This window comes from Falco rusticolus, chromosome 3, assembly GCF_015220075.1.
Source record: "Falco rusticolus isolate bFalRus1 chromosome 3, bFalRus1.pri, whole genome shotgun sequence".
In the NCBI taxonomy this organism is placed as follows: Eukaryota; Metazoa; Chordata; class Aves; order Falconiformes; family Falconidae; genus Falco; species Falco rusticolus.
In genome coordinates, this window is record NC_051189.1 from 70593816 (window position 1) to 70616492 (window position 22677).

Genomic DNA, 22677 nt, shown 5'->3' on the forward strand with positions numbered 1-22677 from the left:
TAATATTTACCTTACCAGAATAAATAATGGGACTGGATTTTAAAGGAGGATTTGTTTGTTTATAAAATCACTAAAATAGTGGTTTCTTTATTTGTCATCTGATTTTGTCACACTTTTCAAAGCAAGTCTTAGCTGTAACTGTACCGGTATTTCCTTTCTCTAAGTAACACATTTTCCCAGAGATCTGTAGAATTTAGCCAAAGTTACCAATATAACTGGCTACCTTTTACAAGAAGCTAACATCCTTAACTGCTGATGACCTTGAAATAGCAAAGATTTTAGAAAGGGGGGGGAAAAGCCCTTTATTTTTTATTGACTAAATAAAATTTTAAAAAAAGACAATTTTATATTTTTCTTTATTTTGAGGCCTGTACATTTTTTTTTAAATCTCATAGATTTCTGTTTTCTGGGTTTGATTGTTTATTCTAAACTAGTGGTTTTACTATTGGTGTTTCAGTTTGGATTGATTCCCCAGCTGCTCCCCTCTCTTCTGCACCACTTATTGATGGCTATTTGGACTCATGACATCATATTTACTGGTGGTCTGCTGTAAATACTGGCAAACCCACCCTTAATCTTAGGTTTATCTTTGCAGGTTAGTACAATGTGTAAGTATTTCAGAAGCAGAAATCTTGAATAGATTGTCTGTTATCATAATATTTCAATGGCTTAAGTGGCTTTTTTCCCCTTTGAGATTGCATGTCATGCTCTTAGAGTCATCTTTGTGTGAGAGTCTGGATTCATGGCTCTTAACTGATTGCAAAAGCAAAAATTATTCATCTGACAGGTATTGTACCTCTATCATTTCTCTTCTCACAGTCCACTTCTCCTGCCTCATCTTCCTCTGTTTTGTTTCATTGCTTCCCCAACTCTGACTTTATGATCCTGATACTTATTTTTGAGTCTGTATAATCTGATTTAATCGGAGAAATATTATGCTACAGTGGCCAGGTTGGCTTCAATATCCATAATATCCATGAAGCTGATGCAGGGTTTCTACACTGTGTTGTAGTCTGAACTATAAAAGCACTGTGATAAAATCAGCTTTTTCCTGGCAATAAAATAAGCCCAGGCCCATTTATTACTAGAAGATTTTTAAATTATGTTTTTAGCTTATTGAAAATCTTTCCATTCTTCTGAAAGTTTTTTTCAAGTTTCTGCTTTATTTTTATTCATTGTGATGTGTACATCTTAATTTATAGAGTTAGTATCTTAATTTCTAGATCAGTATTTTAATTTCTAGAGCTTTACTAGCACTTGCTACTAAAATCCTTGCCCTGGTTTTTTTCCAGATAATTTTCATGACATGGCAATGATCTGTGGTTTCCCCATTTTCTCCCCTTCTTATTCTAGCTAGAACATCACTGTTGGTGATGCTTTCTTTCTCTTTTCTTCCAGCAATGTCACAGCTATTTTCATTAACCTCATTGACTGATTTTCACTGTACAAATTGTTACCTCTCATTTCCAAGCACCATGTAATTTCACTTCTCTGCATCTCTGTTCTGCTTCTTACTCTGTTACTCTCCTCATTTCAGCTTTGTCTTCTGCTATGCTCCCTGTGCTTGAAATGAGCTTTCATGATCCAAACTGCCAAAGAGGATATTGTCAGGCCAAAAAAAATATATTGTATATATATACATATATAATATATATATTAGTGCCTCTGTTGATCTTAAGCATTTGAAATGTCATTAAGAATAATAAGGAAATAAATGTCTCCAACTCCAGCGATTCTCTAAAAGATTTTGAAAATACGAATCAAGTGCAAGACATGGTAGTAGAACATAGAGAAGCTCTACTTATGTTTTGGTTTTCAGTGAAGAGAACTAATTCTGCATAGTATAGGAAATGGGACCTTAAATATCTGTGCAGTCATCTGGAGAATCGCTTTATTTTCATCTATCAAATTCATGGTTGTACTTCTGTGAGTATAATTTGGGAGAGCTTCTGGGCCGATAACTTACCCATTGTTACTTTTTCTGATCTTTTCTAAGTCTTCTTCCACAGCAATAATTTTTCAGGTTGCTATCAATTAATAAAATAGCTCGTGTTAGTTTATGAAGAATTTTAGTTATCAAGAATGAGAAGGTAAAGGGATCCTGTCATTAAAAAATCATCTTAAGTGAGGACTGAAGGCTAAAAAAACCCCATGGGTGCATAACTTCAATGCAGAGGTTTTGTTGGGAAGACAGACTGGAACTGGACAGGATGCGGACATACTTCAAGACAGTTAGGCAAAATTTTGCCCAGCAAAAGCAAGTACTTTGTGCAGGCATGAGCAGTGCTTTTTTTTACAGAATGTTATTCCATGTTGCTTGATATTTGGATGTTTTGAGTTAACTTAATTATCCTGTTTTTCAATGGCTAGCTCTCTTGTACATACTGTTACCAAAAACTTGTCTCCTCTCTCATTTTTTGCTTCATTCAGAGGATAGGTGAGAATTTCTCTAGTGTTTGAACTTGAAAATAATGGTTATATCTTAAAAATGCAATTCTCTTTAAACGTGATACTTACTATATTTGGAGTGTTATGGTTCAGATCTGAATAATTTCATTTTGTTTCACTACTGCTGTTCCTTTAGTGTGTTTAGCTTCGTGGCATCCCTCAGTGCACAAGAGGCTTGCCCAGCTCTTCTCCCAGGACATTGCTGTCTGCTGCCGAGTCTGTAACTTAAAAATACCTTTACAGGCAAAGACATCTCCCTGTTTGAGTGTCCTTTCTAAAACATCATTCTTGCATTAATTGCCCCTCTGCAGCTGACCTCACAACTGATCTTTAATGGTTACAAGTAGAAATATTGTTGTTGGGACTGAGAAGCTGCTTACTTGTTTGTGTCCAGATTTGGCGCTAACAAATTAAAACAGGGCTACCCCTAGTATTAGCTCATGAGTTTGGTTTAGTTCTGTTTTTTGAGCTGTTCCATTTCTGTTTGAATGACGTTATTTTTTTCTGGGTTTTCTGTACGAAAAAGTGAAGGTATTTGGTTTTGCTGATTATAAATGTTATTCTAATTTTAAGCAAGTTAGTTTTGTGTTAAATGTTTCCACATACACTTCAATAAATGTAGTACCAGCAATAGATCATTTTGAAAAAGGACACCTTTCTGCTGAATTCTCCAGGAATCTTCTATCAGGTGTCTGACACGTCCTTAATCTGACGCTCAGGCTTGTCATTTGAATCAATAGTATACTAGATAGGATGTCTTCAGCATGCAAGGCTATTGCTATAGAAGGTGTTTGAAAAATAAATTCAGATCTTATGGCCAGCCACAAACTCCAGGAGCACTCATCTTTCATTTGTCTCTCTCTTTGTCTGTAATCAGTTGGTTAAGTTGTTGATTAAAGAGAATTAGGTGAATCACACCCAAGTTAAAATGGATATGTATAAACTGCATAAGCAAATTCTGTTGTTTCCTGGAAAGCAACAGCTAATGTCAACATTTCGTAAAATACAAAATTAATTTAACTTACCTATTAAAGTTAGTATTTTTTGGTCTCTGTAGAGCAGTTTGGAACCCTTTTTTATTGCACTTTTTAATTAATTAAGAATGCTATCAGTTCTTATTAATGAGGAATTATTTCTACGGAAATATTAAGTGATTTATAAGTATTGTGTGTATATCTTCAGCCTTCTGATAGGAACATTTAAACATAATTATATATCTATATGTATGTACACACGTAGGACATGTTTTTTCAGCATTCTGTTAGTATGTTATAGATCTGGGAAGACTTTTAAGAAACACCAAGCCTGAATTGTTATTTTAACTGCCTATAGTCTGAACAAAGAGAACTAAATCTAGTGCTTTTATTACAACTAGGATGCAGTTTGAGTAGGTTACTAAGGCTTTGATTTGTTTACCAGTACTGTAAGTAGATTCTGACTTCAGTTGGAATCTCAAATGTCGCTGTAGTGTCTATAGAAGCTGTAAAATATTGCAGTATATAAAAGCAGCCTCAAGTGTCTCAATAACTGTTTCAAGTAAGGGTAAACCCACCTTTGTTGCAGGCTATTTTCATTAAGTTTTGTCTGTCTACTTCTGTAATAGTTCTCAAAACATCACTGTCCCTGGACAGCTTTTCTCTTAAAATAGAATTTGCTATGTAGTTTTGTAATTATTGCACACAGTGGTTTGTTATAGGATTAAAATGTTTGAAATACATATAAATTGATTAAAAGACTGATATTTTCAGATAAAACAGCAGCTAAAATCATAACGTAAAATTCTGGGAGGATATGCTCAAAAATGAGTATATATGCAAAGTTTTCATTTTGCAAGCATTGTTGCTTCCAGCCGTTTGTAAGGACATAACATGCACGGGTGCTCAGAGGGGTGCAGTTAAGAAGTACAAGGCAATAGTGACACAGTACTGGTCAGAGAGATGCTGTGTAGCACCAGCAATTAGTTTGCTTCCAGAATGAAATAGTACTGCACAAAGTTAGGATAAAAAATGAATACTTTGACTGGACTGATGGCTGTCATTCAGACTTGTGTTTCGACTAGAATTCTGTCATGGATAATACTGTTCTTTATAACATTTTTGTTAGATTTTAACTGGAAATCTGGACATAGTATACAAAAGTAGATGAATCGAAAACTATATTAAGTCTGTCTAAATGTAGGTTTATCCTCTTAAAGTATGAGCATACACAATTTAAAAGTTCCTGTGTGTAAGATCATGGAGGATTTTTTTTGTCTTGCTAAAATGCTTTTTGAGCAACCATCCTAACTTGCCTTATGCTTCTGGAAGAGAGGTGGGAAGTTTAGGAGGCATTAGGTAATGTACGTATAACTAAGCAATAAGGGACTTGGACATCTGCAAAACATCAGTTATGTGAGGTATATGGATAATTACTAAAAATTGAAAGAACATTATAAATATGGACATAAAACTTTACAAGGATTCAAGAAGAATGTGAATATATGAAAATACCATTTTTTTAAATAAAAACATATTTCAGGTATATATTTTAAATTTTTTATCATTACTCTTCATTCGAGACTGTTCAACTTAAAGCCATTAAGATGAAGAAAATTAATGTTGTACATATTTTCTAGTACTTGTACTTTTTGGGAGGAGGGAGTCAGTACTTGGTGCCATATCTTTCAGATCACAGTATGTTTTGAAATACGGTATTTTTTGAAAACTTAGTCTTTGATTCTCTATGAAGAGGTGGGCAGCAATCCTGTAAATATGGATAATGTGTCTTGGGTTTTGTCGTAAATCCCCAGAGATTGTGTTGTGGGTACTTCTGCCTGAATGACTTTGAAAGAACACTGCAGGAAAACAAGTTCAGTAACAGTAGAAGAGATCAGCTGGAAATGAGAATGCTAATTGCATTTTCATCCTTGAAGTGTTTTTTACATGAAAGCCACTAACTTCTATAGGTAGACCATAAAATCCAGAGCTGAAGAGCTGAGAACACTACACAGAAACATATGTACAGACCATGAATAAATGAGGTCAAAGGTTGTAATATACAAACACCTATTTTCCTTCAGTTTACGCTGGGAAACAGTTTTACCTTGGCTTTTACAGCACTGGTCAGTTGTCTTCTCTATTGTATTCTTTGACTGCGTGCCAGTGGATAGTTCAGTCTATTCCTATGGAAACCAAGATATTGAAGCCAATCTTGTAAAAGGCTTTGGGGAGAGGTGCTCTAAGTTCAGACACCACTTTGCTTTCAGTCAAAATGTCTGATAGTCAGAACTGGCCTCCAGTTGTACTGATGTTCTTGGCTGATGTATTGCCTAAGATGCTTAGCCAGACAGATGAACACGATCAGCTTGGAAACTGGTAAATAAGGTTTCTATTCAGCTGTCTGAGAGGTTCTCTCCAGTTGAGTGTTTTACTTCTGGGTCTAAGATGTTGCTAACAAAGTTGCTAAAAGGGTACTTTGTGAGAATAAACCTAATGTCAAAATTAGTGATGTTTTTGCTATGGTTGACTTGAAAGGATTAACAAAGCATCAAATATTTAAATCCACCAGTAGTTTGTTAGATAGAAGATATGTCATCATCCTTTAGCTTACAGCAATTATTTTTTTTTCAAAGCTGTAGTTCAATGGATGACTGCTAAGGATTATGTTTAAAACAATAATACTAAATATTTTCTTTTATTTTTCAGTTACATTTTTAATCAAGGAGTTAACTGCTTAGTTTTGCTCAAATTAAAACTACATAAGCACTTGATTTCAAGTTTTCTTGAATTAAACTGGTCCAGCTGTGACTGAAATTGTTCTAGAGGCAGAAGAAATACTGGTTTAACTCCCTATAATTAATAAAATTTGCATTATTAGATTTTATTTGTCTGTTTAGAAATGGGTTGTTTTCATTTACTCCACAGCAGTTACTGAAGGTGCAAGTGGATATCAAGTCTTCTGACTATCATTTGCCATCTGATTAGGGAGTGTGGAGAACAGGAAGGGGAGTAGTTTCTCTACCACCTCTACCAACTTTGTTTATGATGTAGTTAATATAGACTACAATGGTGAGTAGACAGTATGCAGAAAAAATGAGCTAAGAATTATTATCTTTGCAGTCTAATTCTTGCCCAGTGTCCCAAGCGTGTGTCCCAAAGGTTGAAGGGACTATTTGAAAGGATTGAGAATGTCCTTAGAATTGTAATGTTTAATAAAATACATCAGTGTGTGTTTTCTATAGGACTTTGCCATCAGATTGATGAATACGATCACCTTACTTTAAATTTTTGAAATAATTTGATTTAATCACCTTCTCTTTTGGTGTGGTTTCATTCAACAGTGACAGTATTTTTGCAGCTACTGTGTTTTAATGAAGAATGGTTAATCTAGCTGTTAAGAATTATGGATAAAATTGAATTTCCTTCCCTATTCATCATTTACATATCAAAATAATATTTATTATGGCAGAGATAGGGAAAAAAGTTATTGGGAGCTTGTCTGTGATTCTAATTTTGTGTATTCTTGATAAAGCATTTGAAATTTAACATATATTAAAATGATTAACATTTAAACATAGTCAAAATTTTATATAAACTTTGTCATGGGTATATTTGCTCAAATAAGGATATTCTGTGTATTGAAATTGTATGGCAATATAGCACATGATAACCAGAGGGACAGCCTGTTTGTCTGATGGTGACTTTACTCATTTTAACTAGAAATTGTGGTTCTGCGTAGCTATATCAAATTTTACCTTCCACCCCACCCCGGAACTGTTTAAAAAATGTTACTGATACTTGGGTGTAAGAACAGTGCAGTCGTATACATTTAAAGGCTAGCTCTTACAGGGCTTAGCTGTTGTAACCAAGCAATATTAATTCAGTTTCAGTGTGTTAGAAATCAGAAGTTTCACTATTTCATGCATAGATAATTTTTCAAAACACAAGTGTTGTTAATTTATAAATGTAAAAAATTCTTATTTGTAATTTAATTAATGTATCTACTTTCTAGTCTCATTTTGATAACTTTTCTTCTGAAGAATCCTTGTCAGATTTCTGGAAGTTGGCTCATAATATAAACATATCAATATGCTCCTTTTGATGTATGGATTGAAGTTACTTTTGGAACACTATTCTGTTCCTATATATATCAAATTAGAAGTATGATAGTCACGGTTCTGTTTTTGTAAGTGCTTAGTTTGTTCTCTGAAAAGCTACTAAAACTGGCAGGTGTTGGTGACAGAAAGTCCCTTTATATGCTCCATGTCTAAGTTGTTTCTGATGTTCTGAGAACATGTTTCTTCTCAAAGGGATACTAATAGATGAAGCAACCTCCAAAGAGACTACATGCACAGCCCCTTTTCTTTCCAAAGTTATTAAATTCTTGGGTTCTGAAAATTTTTAACCAAGCTGACCTGTGGGGTGAAGCATCCTCTCTTAAGCACCTACTCGTTGGAAAGAAAGTATGTATGTTTGTGTATATAGAAAGGTTATCTTCTGTAAGATTGAGTAGGTTGAAGACAGCAGTTTCTGCCCTGTGGACATAAGCAGGTTAAATTCAGTTGCCATTTTGCTTTTAAAGGGAAAGCTCATGGATATATTTATCTTTTACAGGTTTAGCTAGCGATTAAGGAGTCAAGTTTTTTTACTTTCACTGTTTCTTGAAAGCATCTGACAGCAAAGAGCTGTTCTCAACTTCAGCTGTAGCATCTGTGCTATTCTGTTGGCAATGCGTGCTAATGTCGTGCAGAGTGTCTACTATGCTCTGCTTGGGTTTTGAGCTAAAATCTAAGTGACTTATCCTGCGAGTGTGGGAATGCACAGTACAATTTATTATTTGCCAATGTATAGATTTATACTGACTTCAGAAACTCACGTCACTATTAAAGTATAGACAATTTTGTGTTTCAGACATGAGTAATGCTTAAATCTTAACTCCAACTTTTAAGGAGTCATGGGTTTAAAAGGGTTAATATGTTGTCTGACTGTTAAAAACATAGCAATCTATTTCGCTTTTTTTCTTATCTTAGAATAAAAACTAGTATATTTGGGGCACAATGTGGATCTATGGAAAAGGTTATCAGTGGCCTGGTATACTAAATTTCCACACACGTTTCCAGTTCTCATTCTGCTCCAAACTGGGTCTAAATCAGAGGAACAGTGTACATGACCGAATATGTAAGTACTAACCTATGATACAATTTGTTTTCCTGCTCTCAAGCTGTTATGTATCCAGCTATACTTTCTTAAATGTGATGTAGGAGTTCAAAGAGGAAAATTAAAACATGAATAATATTTAAAGACAATGAAAGTATAATCACTGCCCATACTGTGATTGGTGTAGTATATAGAAAAGCATACCTGTTTTTTCTTTTCAATTAATTAAATGTCATAATTTTGTGATGTTGTTTGTGAAGAATTAACTGAATCATATATTGTATTCCTCTGAAGAGTTCTTGACTGTTAAATAGTCTCTCTTTTCACAAAAGAATACTAAGAAAATAGTACTAAAATGTCTTACATAAGTGCCACTTAATTAATAATGAATATATTTCAAAAATAAAAAATTAATAAGCTAATAAATTATTGAACTCTGGTGGGATGTGTAATTATCAGCTTTCTGAAATCCCTACTGTCATGGATGGTGGACTTACTGCTACTCCTCCTCTCTTGTATTCAAATGCGCCCCTTGAAACCAGCTGACGTTTGTGCTTCTGGTTTTGTGGGGACTTTTATATTATGACTTGCCTGCAGTCTTCTGTGCACTTGCTGACAAGGCTTAGTTACTGCAGTTCTCTCTGTTAGGGGCTGTGATCAGTGGTTGATGCCTGATTTTGATAGAGATCATCTTAATAGTACAGAAACAGCAAGGCCAAGGCACAAAAGAGTTTTAATCAGTGAATCATTCTTTGGGAATCATAACATTGCAGAATTTCATAAATACTGGTAATTAATGTTTTCCATAGGAAGAAGAGTAGCTGAGAGAAGTAGCTTATTTGACCTCAGTAGCATGGAAGAATTTAAAATTATTTTCTAAAGGATAAATATGTAAACATAAATAGAAAATTGGGTAGAATGTGCACCACACTGTCAGCAGTAGGTTCTTCAAGACTAACTGGATCTTTTGCTAGCTGGTTTTCTAGAAATAAATTCAATAGATGACCTTTTTAGGCCTGTATGAAAGTATTTACTGTAGTGCTAGATGAAAAATTGCAAGGTAAATGGGAAATTAGGACATAAAATGTAAGAGTACGGTAAAGAATTTCATAATGAACTAAAACCAAATACAGCTGAAATAGGAGCTGTGAGATCAGAAGTGTATTAGAATGCCTCAACAGTTGCACGTGCATCTAGTATTAGTCAGTATTTTTCATTAGCAAACTTAGCATCACAAGTAGTACTTTTTCTAGGGATACTTCAGTGTGACACAAGATTAGGTGTTATTGTCAGTCAAATACAGGATTGGAGTATCTGGAATGAGAATACTGAAAATAATTGAAATGGTTGGAAATGAGAGAGTCCAAAACGCAGGGGTTGAGGGCAGAACAATTTATTCTATGTATTATGAATTTATTATTTGAAAATTACTGAGAAGGACATCAATGTGCTAATTGATCAGTAAATGTACTTAATTGATGAAAGAAATACAGGATTTGATATATCTGACAAGACATTTGCACTAACAATAGACAAATATCATTGCCATTCAGGAGGATACTTAGTGGTACACTGTCATGTCTTGTTTGTGTTCAAAACAAATTAATTCAAACTAAAATGAGTGCAGAGAGCTGACAGTGTTGGGGGGGGGGGGGAATGGGGTTTAATCTTTGTTATTAAGATGAAAAGACCAATGCTTGTTTAGGTTTTAAAACCTGCACTATACTTTCATGGGCAGAGAGTGAAATTGTGTGCCTTTAATAAAAAAACCAAAACCAACCAAACAAAACCTAAAAATCCCAGCCCAAAACTGAGAAAAATGGGGGGAAATATCCAAAACACCATAATTCCACTAAAAAAAATAATCTCAAAGGATTTTTTGAAAAGGTTTAGGTGTTCTTACTCCTTATGGTGCTAAAGTATTTGGTTTAGTAACCCAGAGGGTCAATTTTAACCTTCAGTTCTAATGTCTGGTTTGTGTGTAAATATTTTTAAGGCTTTCTGTTCTACTGGAAGTATATGCCCTGACTATCTTCGGTGCTTATGGCTGTTGTCAGTGAAGAACCCTTAAAACCCACCTCCTTTGTAAGGGTCACTTTTAAATTGTTTTATGTTCTTTTGGACTGTCTGTTCCCAGTACTGGGAAAGCAGGTATGTAATTTTGAATTGGAGCCAAAGTAACATCTTCATGGTTTAACAGCTTGGCATTCTTTTTGACCCCTGCTGTGTTTACCAGGAGGTTATACAGAGATGCTGGGCTGCCTTTTCCCTAGCTCTCTAGCAACCCTTACAGTCCATGAAATCTTCACAAGCCTATTATAGGTATTCTGAAAACGAAGAGTAGCTGTGCTGTAACAGTCAGTAGTCAGCTCATGTGTGCTACATTATAAATTATTACAAGTCAGTCTTTCAAGTCACGTTAAATATTTCACATAGATTAGAATTGTTATGCTTTTTGAAATTGTGGTCTCAGCAATGAATAGGGAAATAAGCACTTTTTCTGTATGTATTGGCTCCTTTTAACCCACTGATGATGAGGTGGTGATAGCCAATCTATGGACGTGCTTTTAATGCTTGGAGAGGTGCACGTATATGTGTGGAATGAGAAGGGAAATACGTTTTCACAGAGCTGTGTTGCCCATCAGCAAAATGTTTATAGAATCCAGGTGAACTTTTTAAAGCAAGCTTGTATATCTCTGAAATATTTAAAAGTTTGCTATGCAAAATACTTGGGTGTCATTCATCATTATGTGCCCAGGAGAACTCTATTTGGGGTTCTGCAAAATATTCCTGTTTGTTAGTGCATAATAAATGGAAGTCTGGACTACAGTCAAACTGATACAGTGTCATTTGTTTAGATGAAATAGTTCTGTTCCCCCTTCCCATTTATCCGAGAACCACATCTGGTACAGGAGAGGGTTATCAGTTTACTGAGGCTTTATCCATATAGAATAGCATATAAAAGTAATATAATGAGAAATAATATTAACAGATTGAGGATTGGTTCCTTTTCTATTAATAAGTGTACTTCATCTTTTGGTGTTGTCTGTAGTTTGGGAAAGTGTTTGGACCCATATCTACTTAATGACTACGCAGGAGACATCTGTGATGAAACTTAGTTTCAGTATGTGCATACTTTATATTAGGATGATAATAACTTCTCCATTTCAGATGGTGTTTTATTTTACATAACCACAGTCAGTAATCCAGGTTTTTACATTTATGTATTTTATATGATATTACTTTAAATGTCCCCATTGCTCTTATACTTTGACTTCCAGTTCACAGAAAGAAAATGTTACACATTTTACAGGAACTGTACTCAGTTTCTTTTCAATTCCAAATCTGAAAAGCATCAGATTTTAGGTACCTAAGAGGAGAGGAAGTAAGATTTTTTTTTTTAGTAAGTATTAAATGCAGTTGTTGTTGTTATTTTATTCCTGATAGCTGAGCAGTGATCCCAACTGCCATAGCCGGCATAGCCAGGCTTCTACCAAATGTAGCAGAGCACTGTACATGACCTCTTTGCTGGCAGGTTAATCTGTCTGGGTCTCGGAAGGAACATGCATGGTATGTCACAGTTGAGGAGAGAATACCCTGTCACCTGTTAAGGAGGTTAACATTTGTGTCTGCTAAGAAATTTCTGGAAGGATTTTGCTTACATGAAGAATAAAACCTTTCACAAGAAACAGGATTATGTACAGCAATTTGTTGTTAGCTCTGTGTTAGTCTAAGATTTATGCTTTAACAATGTGTCTTGGAATTAAATTATTACATTTACTAAATTAAAGATTTAAATTAAATCTATTAAATTAATACATGTATTAAATTATCTCCATCTATTGAAAAGGTAAATTAAAAAGATCCATTAACAATTCTGAATCTTACTTATACTGCTAGATATCATGTGAAGAACAAAAATGTCTGCTGGATCCTTGTTCATTTTGAGTGCTGAAATATTTGCACAGGTGTGTTTTTATGATAGTGTTTTCTATATTAGGTTGATTGGTCTATTGTGCTACCTGTTATCAGAGAGCCAGCTAGTAGAGGTGGGTAACGTTATTTGAACCTTTCCAATGAATAATATACGAAAATATGATTGCTCTAAATGTTGCAGTACAATTGAACTATTTTAAACAATGGACCAGTAGGAACCTGTATCTGCTTATTTGTTTGGAAAAAGGCTGAAAACTGGCCCAGAAAGGCTTTAGATGTTAGAGTGGCTTCGCAGTGGTGCTGGAATCCCTCTCCCTATACCCATATGCCCACGTTAGGTTCAGTCACATACCAGATCTCCTGTTCTCTGTTAGTTTGCTAGGGAAGAAGAGGACTGCCGCTGATCCAAGGAAAGGAAAAATAAATATTCTTTTCCTTCCCACTGCTGAGTGAAGGTACCATGACCCAACTTCTGAGGAAGTGTTTGAAACAGAGGCGCTGGGTGACTTAGGGCAGGACTCTGCCAGGCTGTATAGCGTGGCACGATGTGAAGTGTGAGGCTAATGTTTTTAGTGCATTGGTAATACAGCCATCAGTTATTTCAGTATCAACCCATGACTGGGATCATAACAACACTGTTATCAGTACAAACCTCATTTTTTCTGTAGACTTTTGCTTAGGTGACCATATGGGGCGGAGTAACCTTGGCTGGTTGCCAGATACCCACCAGCTGTGCTCTCACTCCCCCTCCTTAGCAGGCCAGCCAGAGGAAATAGGTTGAAAAAGCTGCTTCAGATGGATGAAGAAATAAACACATTATCTTGTAGGCCCAGAAAAGTAGGTAGAAAAGAGTTTATTGGCAATTTCCTGCTGGAACCTGTTTCTGGCAATACAGTCGTATTGAAAATACAAGACAATTTTTTTCTGAGTGAATGTGCAATTTTGGGAATAACTTTTTCAGTTTTAGAAATAATCTGAATTCTGGCAAATGCATTGATTCCAACTAAGATGTTTCTCCCATTGCTTTTTTCTCTGTTGAAACATTCAGGTAAGTAAAGTTTTTCTGACAACTTAGTAGTTAATCTTGGGGTCCAGAACTTTCTTGAACGGCAAAGCAATGATTGCTTATTGAGCTATCTACCAAAAAATTTGTTGTACTCCACTGCAGATAGTATATGAGGCTGAAATTTTGAAATAGCAGAAGTAATTCATTGTGCTGAAGCTAGTTGTCAGCTGTTCTCTGAAACTGTGATGTAGTTTGCACACAGAGTTACATCTTTTGGCTAAAAATAATTTTAATGGAAAATGAAGGAATTTTAAGAAACAGCATTGGAATAGTAAATTTTGGCTACCAGGATCTGAGTTTTCTGTGCCGGTATTTAATCCTGCTTGCTCATAGTGTTTCCACAGTATAACAGAATCATTTTAGAGACACTGTCAATGTTAAGAGACCATGGACTGACCCAAAGTGCTTCATGATGCCCAGGAATGTTTAGGCCAATCAAATGCATTTCCTATCTGTAAAAACTAGCAAGCTTAAAGACTTGTTATATGCAACAGTTTTAGAAAAATGAAGGAATTTGGCTAGCAGTTGCATTTCAGTTCAAGCATACCTTTTTCCCCTTCCACCTGGTAGGACTTAAATTAAATCTGCCATCAAGACATGTTTATACATTCATTGCATATTTACAAACGTAAACAGTAATCAGCTGAAGGTGGGGAATTTTTCCTTTGTAGTTAGTAGGGGTGGTATTATTTTCTAACACGTGAAAGAAACACAGCAAAATTCATAGTATTACTAAAGAAAAGAATAGCAGTTAGAAGTAAGCACATGAATAGGATCATCATGAGTAAGTAATTGTAAGTACAGATGTTTTTTGTGGTGGTGTTTTAAAAAAAATGTTAAATCATTTGGAGGGAACAGAATCTTTTGTGTTTCATAATGAGCAAATTTAGTACAGATACATTTCCTAAGGAAAGGGATTTGTTGGTGGCTAAGCATGCAACAGAATAATACAGTAGTAACTGGTTGAAAAACTTTTAACAGCAAAAATAAAATACAGTATAGGGAAAGAAACTCTAACAATAAAATGCATGTTTCCTTAATTTTACATATTATTTTAACTTTGACTCTTCAGCTGAATTCATTCAAGAAGCACAATATACTTGTAAACCTGCCAATAAGTATCCATCAACAGGAGAAAATATTTTTTTTTGCATGTGTATGCATGCATATTGGGCAGGAAATACTGGAAACAAACCAAATACGTTATCCTCTGTGGTGGAGAAAAGCAGCTATATTTTTTCCAAGACTAATATACTCTCAAGTTACTTAATATTGTTTTCCCCGGTCTAATTCTCAACCACATCATGATACATTGCAATTTTGGCTTTTTTTCTTTTTTAATGAGTTCTGCAAATTCTTCTTGTATTTACCTGTAAATACAATGGCAGTAATGAAGGGGTTTCTCATCCCTAACTCATTCCCAAATTTATCGTTAATTCATTTTGAGTGTGTTCTGCATAGATTAGTAGCTGTGCAGGCATTATGCTGTTCTGCCTCTACTTCAGTGTATGCCTTCATGTGTGTCTGTGTATTAGATGGACAAAATCCTAAGGTTATGCTTTCCCTGACGCCCAGCAGAAGAAAGAGAATTGGTCACTACTTGCTGTGAGTGCTGTTGAAGAGTACAGTAGCCATGCTGTCTCTGGCAAGAGCAGTTTGCAGTTTCAGGCAGGTTTGTGGTAAGGTTTTTGGCAGACTTTTCTTGTAGGCTTTCGCTGAAGAGCAAGGACCAATGACAATAAATTGTAGCAACAGGAAGAAGTTATTTTGTCTGAGCTCATTCATTATTTGCTTTCCCTGTTTTGTATCTTAAAATAAAATAGTGTACGGGGTGGGGGATGGGGGGAAATTACATTCATTTATTTTAGGTGAAATGCATTCTGCCCACATAAAGGTCAATTCTTCCATTTTTATTAGGCAAAGATCAGAACAGTAATATATGCAAAATGCAAAATTTGCCCTTCCAATGTTTATGGCTGCTGTAAAAAAGGAAACTAGAATATTTTTATGCCCTGTTGCGGGATACTGTGGGGGCTTCTGGAATCCTTTGGCCCATCTCCACCCTACAATTTTGCTGAGAAAGTGATTCGCAATTCTGAGTCTTATGATACACAGAAGTGCAGCCATTCATTAGCACTGCTTGCACTTGTCTGCGTGTTTACTTTTTTTTCATTGTTTTTCCAAAGACAGCCTAAAGGGACTAAGTTAGCGTACAGGATTTATGAAAGAATTGTGGCAGACTGATCTATGTTAATTTGCAGGTAGTTCCAATAAGCAGAAGTATCTGAAAACGGGACTTCTGTTGATTTGAGTGTCACCTCCCTGTGTACATTGTCCAATAAAGCATCCTCAAATGCTGCAGCTTTTCCCTGAGTGGGGGAAAATAGTACAATTTCGCTTCTCTTCTGAGCTATTTTCATTATATTTATGGGTAATTGGTACTGTTGCTTAAACTGTCAATATGTGAATTTAGCAAAAAATAGTATTTTGTGAAACACTGGGAAATAATGAGCAAAACTGGGAGACAACATACTCCTTTCACTTTAGGAAAGATTAAAAAAGCAGGGAAGAATAGGGATGCTTAAAGTATGATCACACAAGTAGATCCAGATGTTTTGCTTTAATATTGCTCCAGCTGTTACTGGTCCTTGACTGAAACGCATCTGCTGAAGGTGGTTTGAAAAAAAACGTAAGATTTTGTTTTGAAGTGTAAGTATCAAAATGTTATGTAGCATCTCTGTTAGATGGAAAATATCCACCAAGGAAGGAGCAGTAGCAAGTCCAGGCTGGCTATACCTTAAATCACTACAGCTTCTTCATTATTGTATCTTTAAGTTTTGACTGGCTTCTTTAGTGATTTGAGAAGTAAACCAGGATTGTTTTCTTTAGGATCCACCCTCAGTTTTTAGCCACAGAAGCATTTCTACATTATTTCTGTTGAAAACCTAGTAAGTCCAGAGTGTTAAGTATTTTAAATGTATTACAAAGCTAGCTGTCCCATCCATTTGTCATGCATACAGTAGATCAAAAGTGATATATGGTTCCCAATTTAAAAATGTAACGAACAATCACTTCCCTGTATGTTTGTTACTCGTTCAAATGAGTACATTTTAGCTCTCTGAATTATTCCCTGTTATTTTTCTTACTTTCATTTGGAAAATTGTAATCTTTCTTCATGTTTTGTTTTATTCCTCATCTGCTAACTCTCTGCCTTGCTGAGACTAGCACGGAATGGTCTTGTTTCAGTTTTTACATGATGTTTATTGAGGTTAAACTGTCAAGAAACTCTTGACAATATTGCACAATTTTCAGTATTACTGAACCCTGTCTTACACACTCTGCTAACAGAAGATATATATCTGATACTGAGTAGCAAACCAGACTTAAAAATCAAGAATTAATGTTTTTTAACAAAAAATCTTCAGTAGATGTTTCCAAAGCTTAGAGCTGTTTTAATGCAGGTTCTTAGGCATTGTAATACAACAGTAAATATATCTAAACAGTATCATTGTTTGGTTTGATAAACTGGAATAAATTTCTGATATTTTTCTTTACCCAGGGAAATTACCGCTTCATGAAACTTTTACTGGCTCGTAGAGGAAACTGGATGCAGAAGGACTTAGAGGATATGACACCATTACATTTAACTACACGTCACAAAAGCCCAAAATGTTTAGCTTTGTTGCTAAAACATATGGCACCTGGAGAAGTGGATACACAGGACAGAAACAAGGTAAAAATATGGCTTATTTTAAGACAAGACTTGTAGCAGCTTTAAAAATTTGCTGTTAGCAGACATCCTTCCTAACACTGGGTGTAGTGATTTTGCTCTGCACTGGGGCCACTAAAGTGGTGGTGATGTTGACACAGCTGTCTATAGGTGCTACCTTTCAGAACTATATGGTGGGTTAGCTTTTGCAAGCAGCCAAATGCTCACCCTGCTGCTTTGTCACTCCCCCTCCTCAATGGGACAGATGGAGAAAATAGGTGGAAAGAGCTCACAGGTTGATGTAAAGAGAGGGAGATTGATCACCAGTTACTGTCATGGGCAAAACAGACTTGATTTAAAGAAAATTATTTTCCTTTGTTGCCAGTTGAAATAGCTTTGTATAGTGAGAAACAGATGCAAAAATTAGAACATCACCTTGAAGCCACCACCACCACCTCCATCTGCCTGGCTCAACTTTACTCCTTCACTTCCACTCGCAAGGATGTTCCATGGGTAAAAATATCCATAGACTAAATCTGTCTGGTCAACTTTCCTTTTTTCTGTATCTCTGTAGGTAAAAATGGATAATTTTTAGAGTCTCCTAGTCATATGTGGCTTTCTGGCCTGGGGTAGAATGTGATAACATTTGTCAAGAAGGTTTTCAAACAGGGCAATAAAAAGTATCAAGTTGTTGTTGTTATCATTATTATTATTAAATGGACCAATTGGCAGCAGAAGGTCTGCTATCAATGCACATGCACTGTTACTTCCATGAGTGAATCATTTAGTGAGACGGATGTGATGATGAAGTTGATTGACATTCTGGCATAAGACTTTCATTTGAAGCAGAGCAGCAGTTAGTGACTTTGACATTTGTTTTGTGAATCTGCAGACTTCCTTGGGGAGAAAATGTAATCTTGACATCTTCAGAGCTTTACATTACTGCCGCCTTAGAATAAGTCCTTCAGACTAACTTTCTGTATCTGTAGTAACAACAGTTGCTTGAAAGGCCAGGAAATCTCCAGGTAACTTTCCTAGTATGTCATACAGTGCATATATCACTATGAGTTGTCTCACATCCCTTTGCAAAGTCAAGCCATGCTCTACCACATCAATAAAATTACCAGCCTGATTCAGAAGCACCCTGACTTCTTATAGCCTCAGGAAATAATCTACTGATATTTGTTAAAAAAGACTGTAATTAAAATGACTAGCCAGAAAAGACGATGGATCTTAAAAGGAAAGTGGTACAGTTCTTAAAACAACTGATTTATGAATACTCTTCATACAGAGAGGTACTGCCAGTCCACAATAATACCACAGTAACCTGTTTTAAAAGAAGGAATAGATATTTAGACTATAGTAACTGTATTTTTTTTAGGTGCCTCAGATTAGTGTGGTTCTTAACCTTGAGTGCTTAGCGATGCTTGATTTAAAACTGATGTGAAATGGTGGCCTCCATTAGCATTAGTAGTAGGATATGAGGAAGCATAGGACTTTCACACAGTCCTGACAGGCATTCTAGGTAAAGGATTTCTTGTTTCCACATATGTTTTGAACAAAACAGAATCATGCCTCTTGTTGGCATGCTTGATGCGTGTTCTGTTTGGGACATGATCACATTGCCTTCAGTAGACAGATTTCTAGTAATTATTGTGGACCTGTTAATCTGGGAACATCTGGTTTAGATTCATGTGCTGGCAGAGTTTGTGTCTCCTGAAATTTGAAAGAGACTTCTTTCAAAGAACCCAGAGAAATGAATGTTCCCTAAGCCAATTTTTTTCTGCAAGGATATAGTAACAAAGTGTGAGACACCGTGAATATAGATAGCAAAAGGAAGACCAAAAAAATTCATTATGTAACTACCATTGGCAAGGGTAGGCAGGGTATTGAATACAGCTGGAAGAGTTACTGATGATGGAGGCTTTTTAAGCATTGAGCAGGAAAGTCTCTTACGATTTGTAAGTGATCTTGGAACTGCTGCAAAAAATTCTGCAGGAGGCACTAATCTACCGCTGATTCAAATGTGAGTGCCCTGATCAAGTATATTTGGATCAGCTGATAACCAGTGTACCAGCTTGGCAAGGCTGGTCTTAGTGGAAATCATCATTATGTATCTAATATAGTGGGTTTTTATTCTACCAGAAGAGGACATAGTAAAAGAAGGGGACTGGACTTTCTAGTGATGTAACTGCTCAAATTCTGAAATCCTTATCTGATTTTATCATCTGGGAAGCAGGATAAGACAGCTGCAAGCCCAGTTTGCAACAAATGAACCTCTGTCCCTTCTGTACAATGGAGCTGAACCAGCCCATGCCCTAGCAATCAGCTGTTTGCCTTCCAGGATATTCTAACATGTGTCATGGAAACCCTGGCTATAACTACAGCAGTCGTTCCGGAGCGGTCATGCTGACTCCCTGACCATGTTAATTAATTAACAAAGGTATATGGAAACCAGCCAATAACTTTTAGGAACCTTGCCTGTTGTTTAGCAGATTTCCAAGGCAGTATTAAAGCATTGCCAGATTTCCCACAAAATGTAAAGCACTTTTATTGCAGTGCATGTCATGAGCAGTCACAGTAGCAAAGATGGAATTCAGGTTGATGAAAGGGTGTCTCAGGGACAGAGTCCAACATGTTTGACCCTGTTGGACACATAGCTTATTCGTTTATCTTACTGCAACTGTCCGTACTGGGACTGTCAGATATAATTCCTGAACATAGAACAACTGTCTTTTACATCTACTTCTATGTAGGCAACTGACTGAAAAGCAGGTTGTAGGTGACAGAAGACAGTAAATCAGGCTACAATGGCCTAATCAAAAGTTTTTGCTTTCATTGAAACTGTCAGTTTCTAGGGATACTGGTCAGCTCCACTTCAGAAATAACACTTGTTAACTTTTTACAAATTTCTACTGCTAGAAGTTTTTATTTAAATTCAAATCCCAACAGGCTACAATCGTTTGAACAAGCTTTCTGGTGCTGGGCTATATGTTGTTGTATGCAGTGTCAGTTACCAGACCTTTTCTTGCAGCTCCTCCAAGTCATGTCTTAGAATGAGCTCTTTTTCAGCAAACTACCAAATAGACAAATTATGTTACCATGGTACTAAACTAATAGCTTAAAGCAACAAACACGAAAAACAGATCCTTTTTGCCTTCTTTCTTTACAGAGACGTTAAGGATACGATAGTGAACTCTTATAGTGAACTTCAAGGGTGTTAATCCAGGGTATCATAGGCTTATACACTAATGTCCCACAGCAGATATTTCTCTCAGTTTTCAAATCAAAGTGCCATGTAATATTTTGCAGGGGCGAGGGGGGAAGCAAGATGGGAAATAGAATTTGTTCAGTATGTTACAACCCTCTGTTACTTGGCAGTTGGGAAAGATGTGTCTGATAATATTGGTGTATTAACAAGTATTTTAGTTTTGCTGTTTAAAAAACACACACACACTGGTTTGCTTGTGTAATTATGAGCATCAATAACGCCCTTAGAAAGCCACTGGCAGTCTGTAATTGGCAGTAGGAGCATGGATTGCCTTTTGATGTTTTCTTGGACTGCCATGGGTTGGTGGGTGTTTGATTCAGTAATACTCAACCTCATAATTCTGAGTGAACAAGGACCATGTAGAAAGTCAAAACCGTTGCTCAAGATGGATGCAAGTCCAGTGTCAGTATTCTGTGCCATCTTCCTCTACTGGAGAGTAATCTTCTTATATGCTTCTGCATTGATTTGTGTTATTCCAAGAGATCTCAAAATTTAAGAGGGACCAAATAATTACTGCAGTTGTTCTGTAGTGCAGCCTCTGGTGCTGAGATCATTCTAACTTGGACATGACTGCTTAACACCAAGCTCAGATACTTTCTCCAGATCTGAAATTGCTGTACCTGATGGCATTGCCCTGTTGGCTGGCTAAGTAGCATGGACAGTATTCTCCTGACATAGTCCAAGAAATCCTCATACAAAGCAATTAATCTTCTACCAGAAATACTTATATTCCAAACATAAGGGCTTCCCAGTGTGGGTCTCATGTAAGATGGTGTAGCTTAGACTTAATTCAGACCTCAGCAGCAAAGATGTGTGAGTATCTACCCTTACTCAGGTAGATGAGCCTCTTGTTCAGTTTTGTTTAAAGCCTGTTTTCCACTGATTTGGAGTTGTCACCCACCCTAGGTACATGTGCTCCATTTTCTGTCAGTCCTTTTTACTGAGGTGTAACAAAAGTTTGCTCATTTGCCGGTTGTTTAAAGCTGGTTTTGCCTGTGGTCCCTCCCCTCTGCTCAGCACTGGTAGCACCACAAATGGAATGCAGGGTCTGCTTCTGGGTATCAAGTACAGTAAGGGCATAGACATACTGGAGCAAGTCCAGTGGAGAGCCACAAAGATGATTAACAGATTGGAGTCTCTGACCTCAGGGAGAGGCTGAGACCTGCAAATGTTTAGCCTGAAGAAGAGAGATCAGGGGTAATTTTACCAATGTATATAAATGCCTGATGGGAGGCTGTAGGACCCAGACTTTTCTGAATGGTCTCCAGTGAACAGATGAGAGGCAATGGGCACAAGCTGAAATATAATAACTTCTGTTTAAACCTGAGAAAATTATTTTTTTTTTTAACTGTGAGGAAGGTCAAACTCTGGAACAGGTTGTCCAGAGAGGTTGTGGGGTCTCTTTGGAGATAACTACTAATCTGACTGGACAGTGTCCTGATCAACCTGTTCTAGTTGACCCTGCTTTGAGCAGAGTTGGACTAGGTGATTTCTTTCATTCTGTGAAAATATAATTCAATCATATTTCAGGTTCTAACCAACTTTAATGTTCATCTTTTAATCATATGTGAGTGCATTTGTAAAACTTGAGAATATTGTCTTCCAGCAAACTGCATTGCATTGGAGTGCCTACTACAATAACCCAGAGCATGTGAAACTTCTCATAAAACATGATTCAAATATTGGAATCCCTGATATTGAAGGAAAAATTCCACTTCACTGGGCAGCTAACAACAAGGACCCTAGTGCAATTCACACAGTGAAATGTATTCTGGTAAGAATGTCTATTATATATATAACACTTTCTGTATTTGTTACTTCAATAGAATTTTTTTATTATCTTGAAATTTATCATTTTAGTCCACAGACTCTTTGAGAATGAAATAATTTGCATTTCCTAATATCCATAATTTTGTAAGAAATCATCTTAAATATTTTTCCTCTCTTAAGAGGGATTTCTTCAAAGTTCTATAGGTCGATATCTTTGTTCCAACTCATGGACTGTAAAATTTCTCTTAATTAGTTTGAAGTGTGTAACTATTCATTAGGGGGTATGGGAGGGAGGAAGGGGTTGCAAGTTCTCCTAGTTAAAATGGCCAGTCACGTGACTCAT

At 36.2% G+C, this 22677-nt stretch overlaps 1 protein-coding gene across 5 annotated transcripts in view; it reads left to right on the forward strand.

The window, feature by feature from the left end:
- The window catches only part of INVS (inversin), a 98546-nt gene that overhangs the window by 27147 nt on the left and 48722 nt on the right, over nt 1-22677 (forward strand). For 2 of the 5 annotated variants that reach the window (XM_037382260.1, XM_037382261.1), the window contains exons 4-5: nt 17144-17317; nt 22171-22338. In XM_037382260.1, the coding sequence (XP_037238157.1) occupies nt 17144-17317; nt 22171-22338 (342 nt within the window). Of the gene's footprint in view, nt 1-7625; nt 7889-8455; nt 8604-12493; nt 12551-17143; nt 17318-22170; nt 22339-22677 lie in introns of those variants that run through there. The other 3 variants (XM_037382263.1, XM_037382262.1, XM_037382265.1) reach the window with 3 other exon arrangements.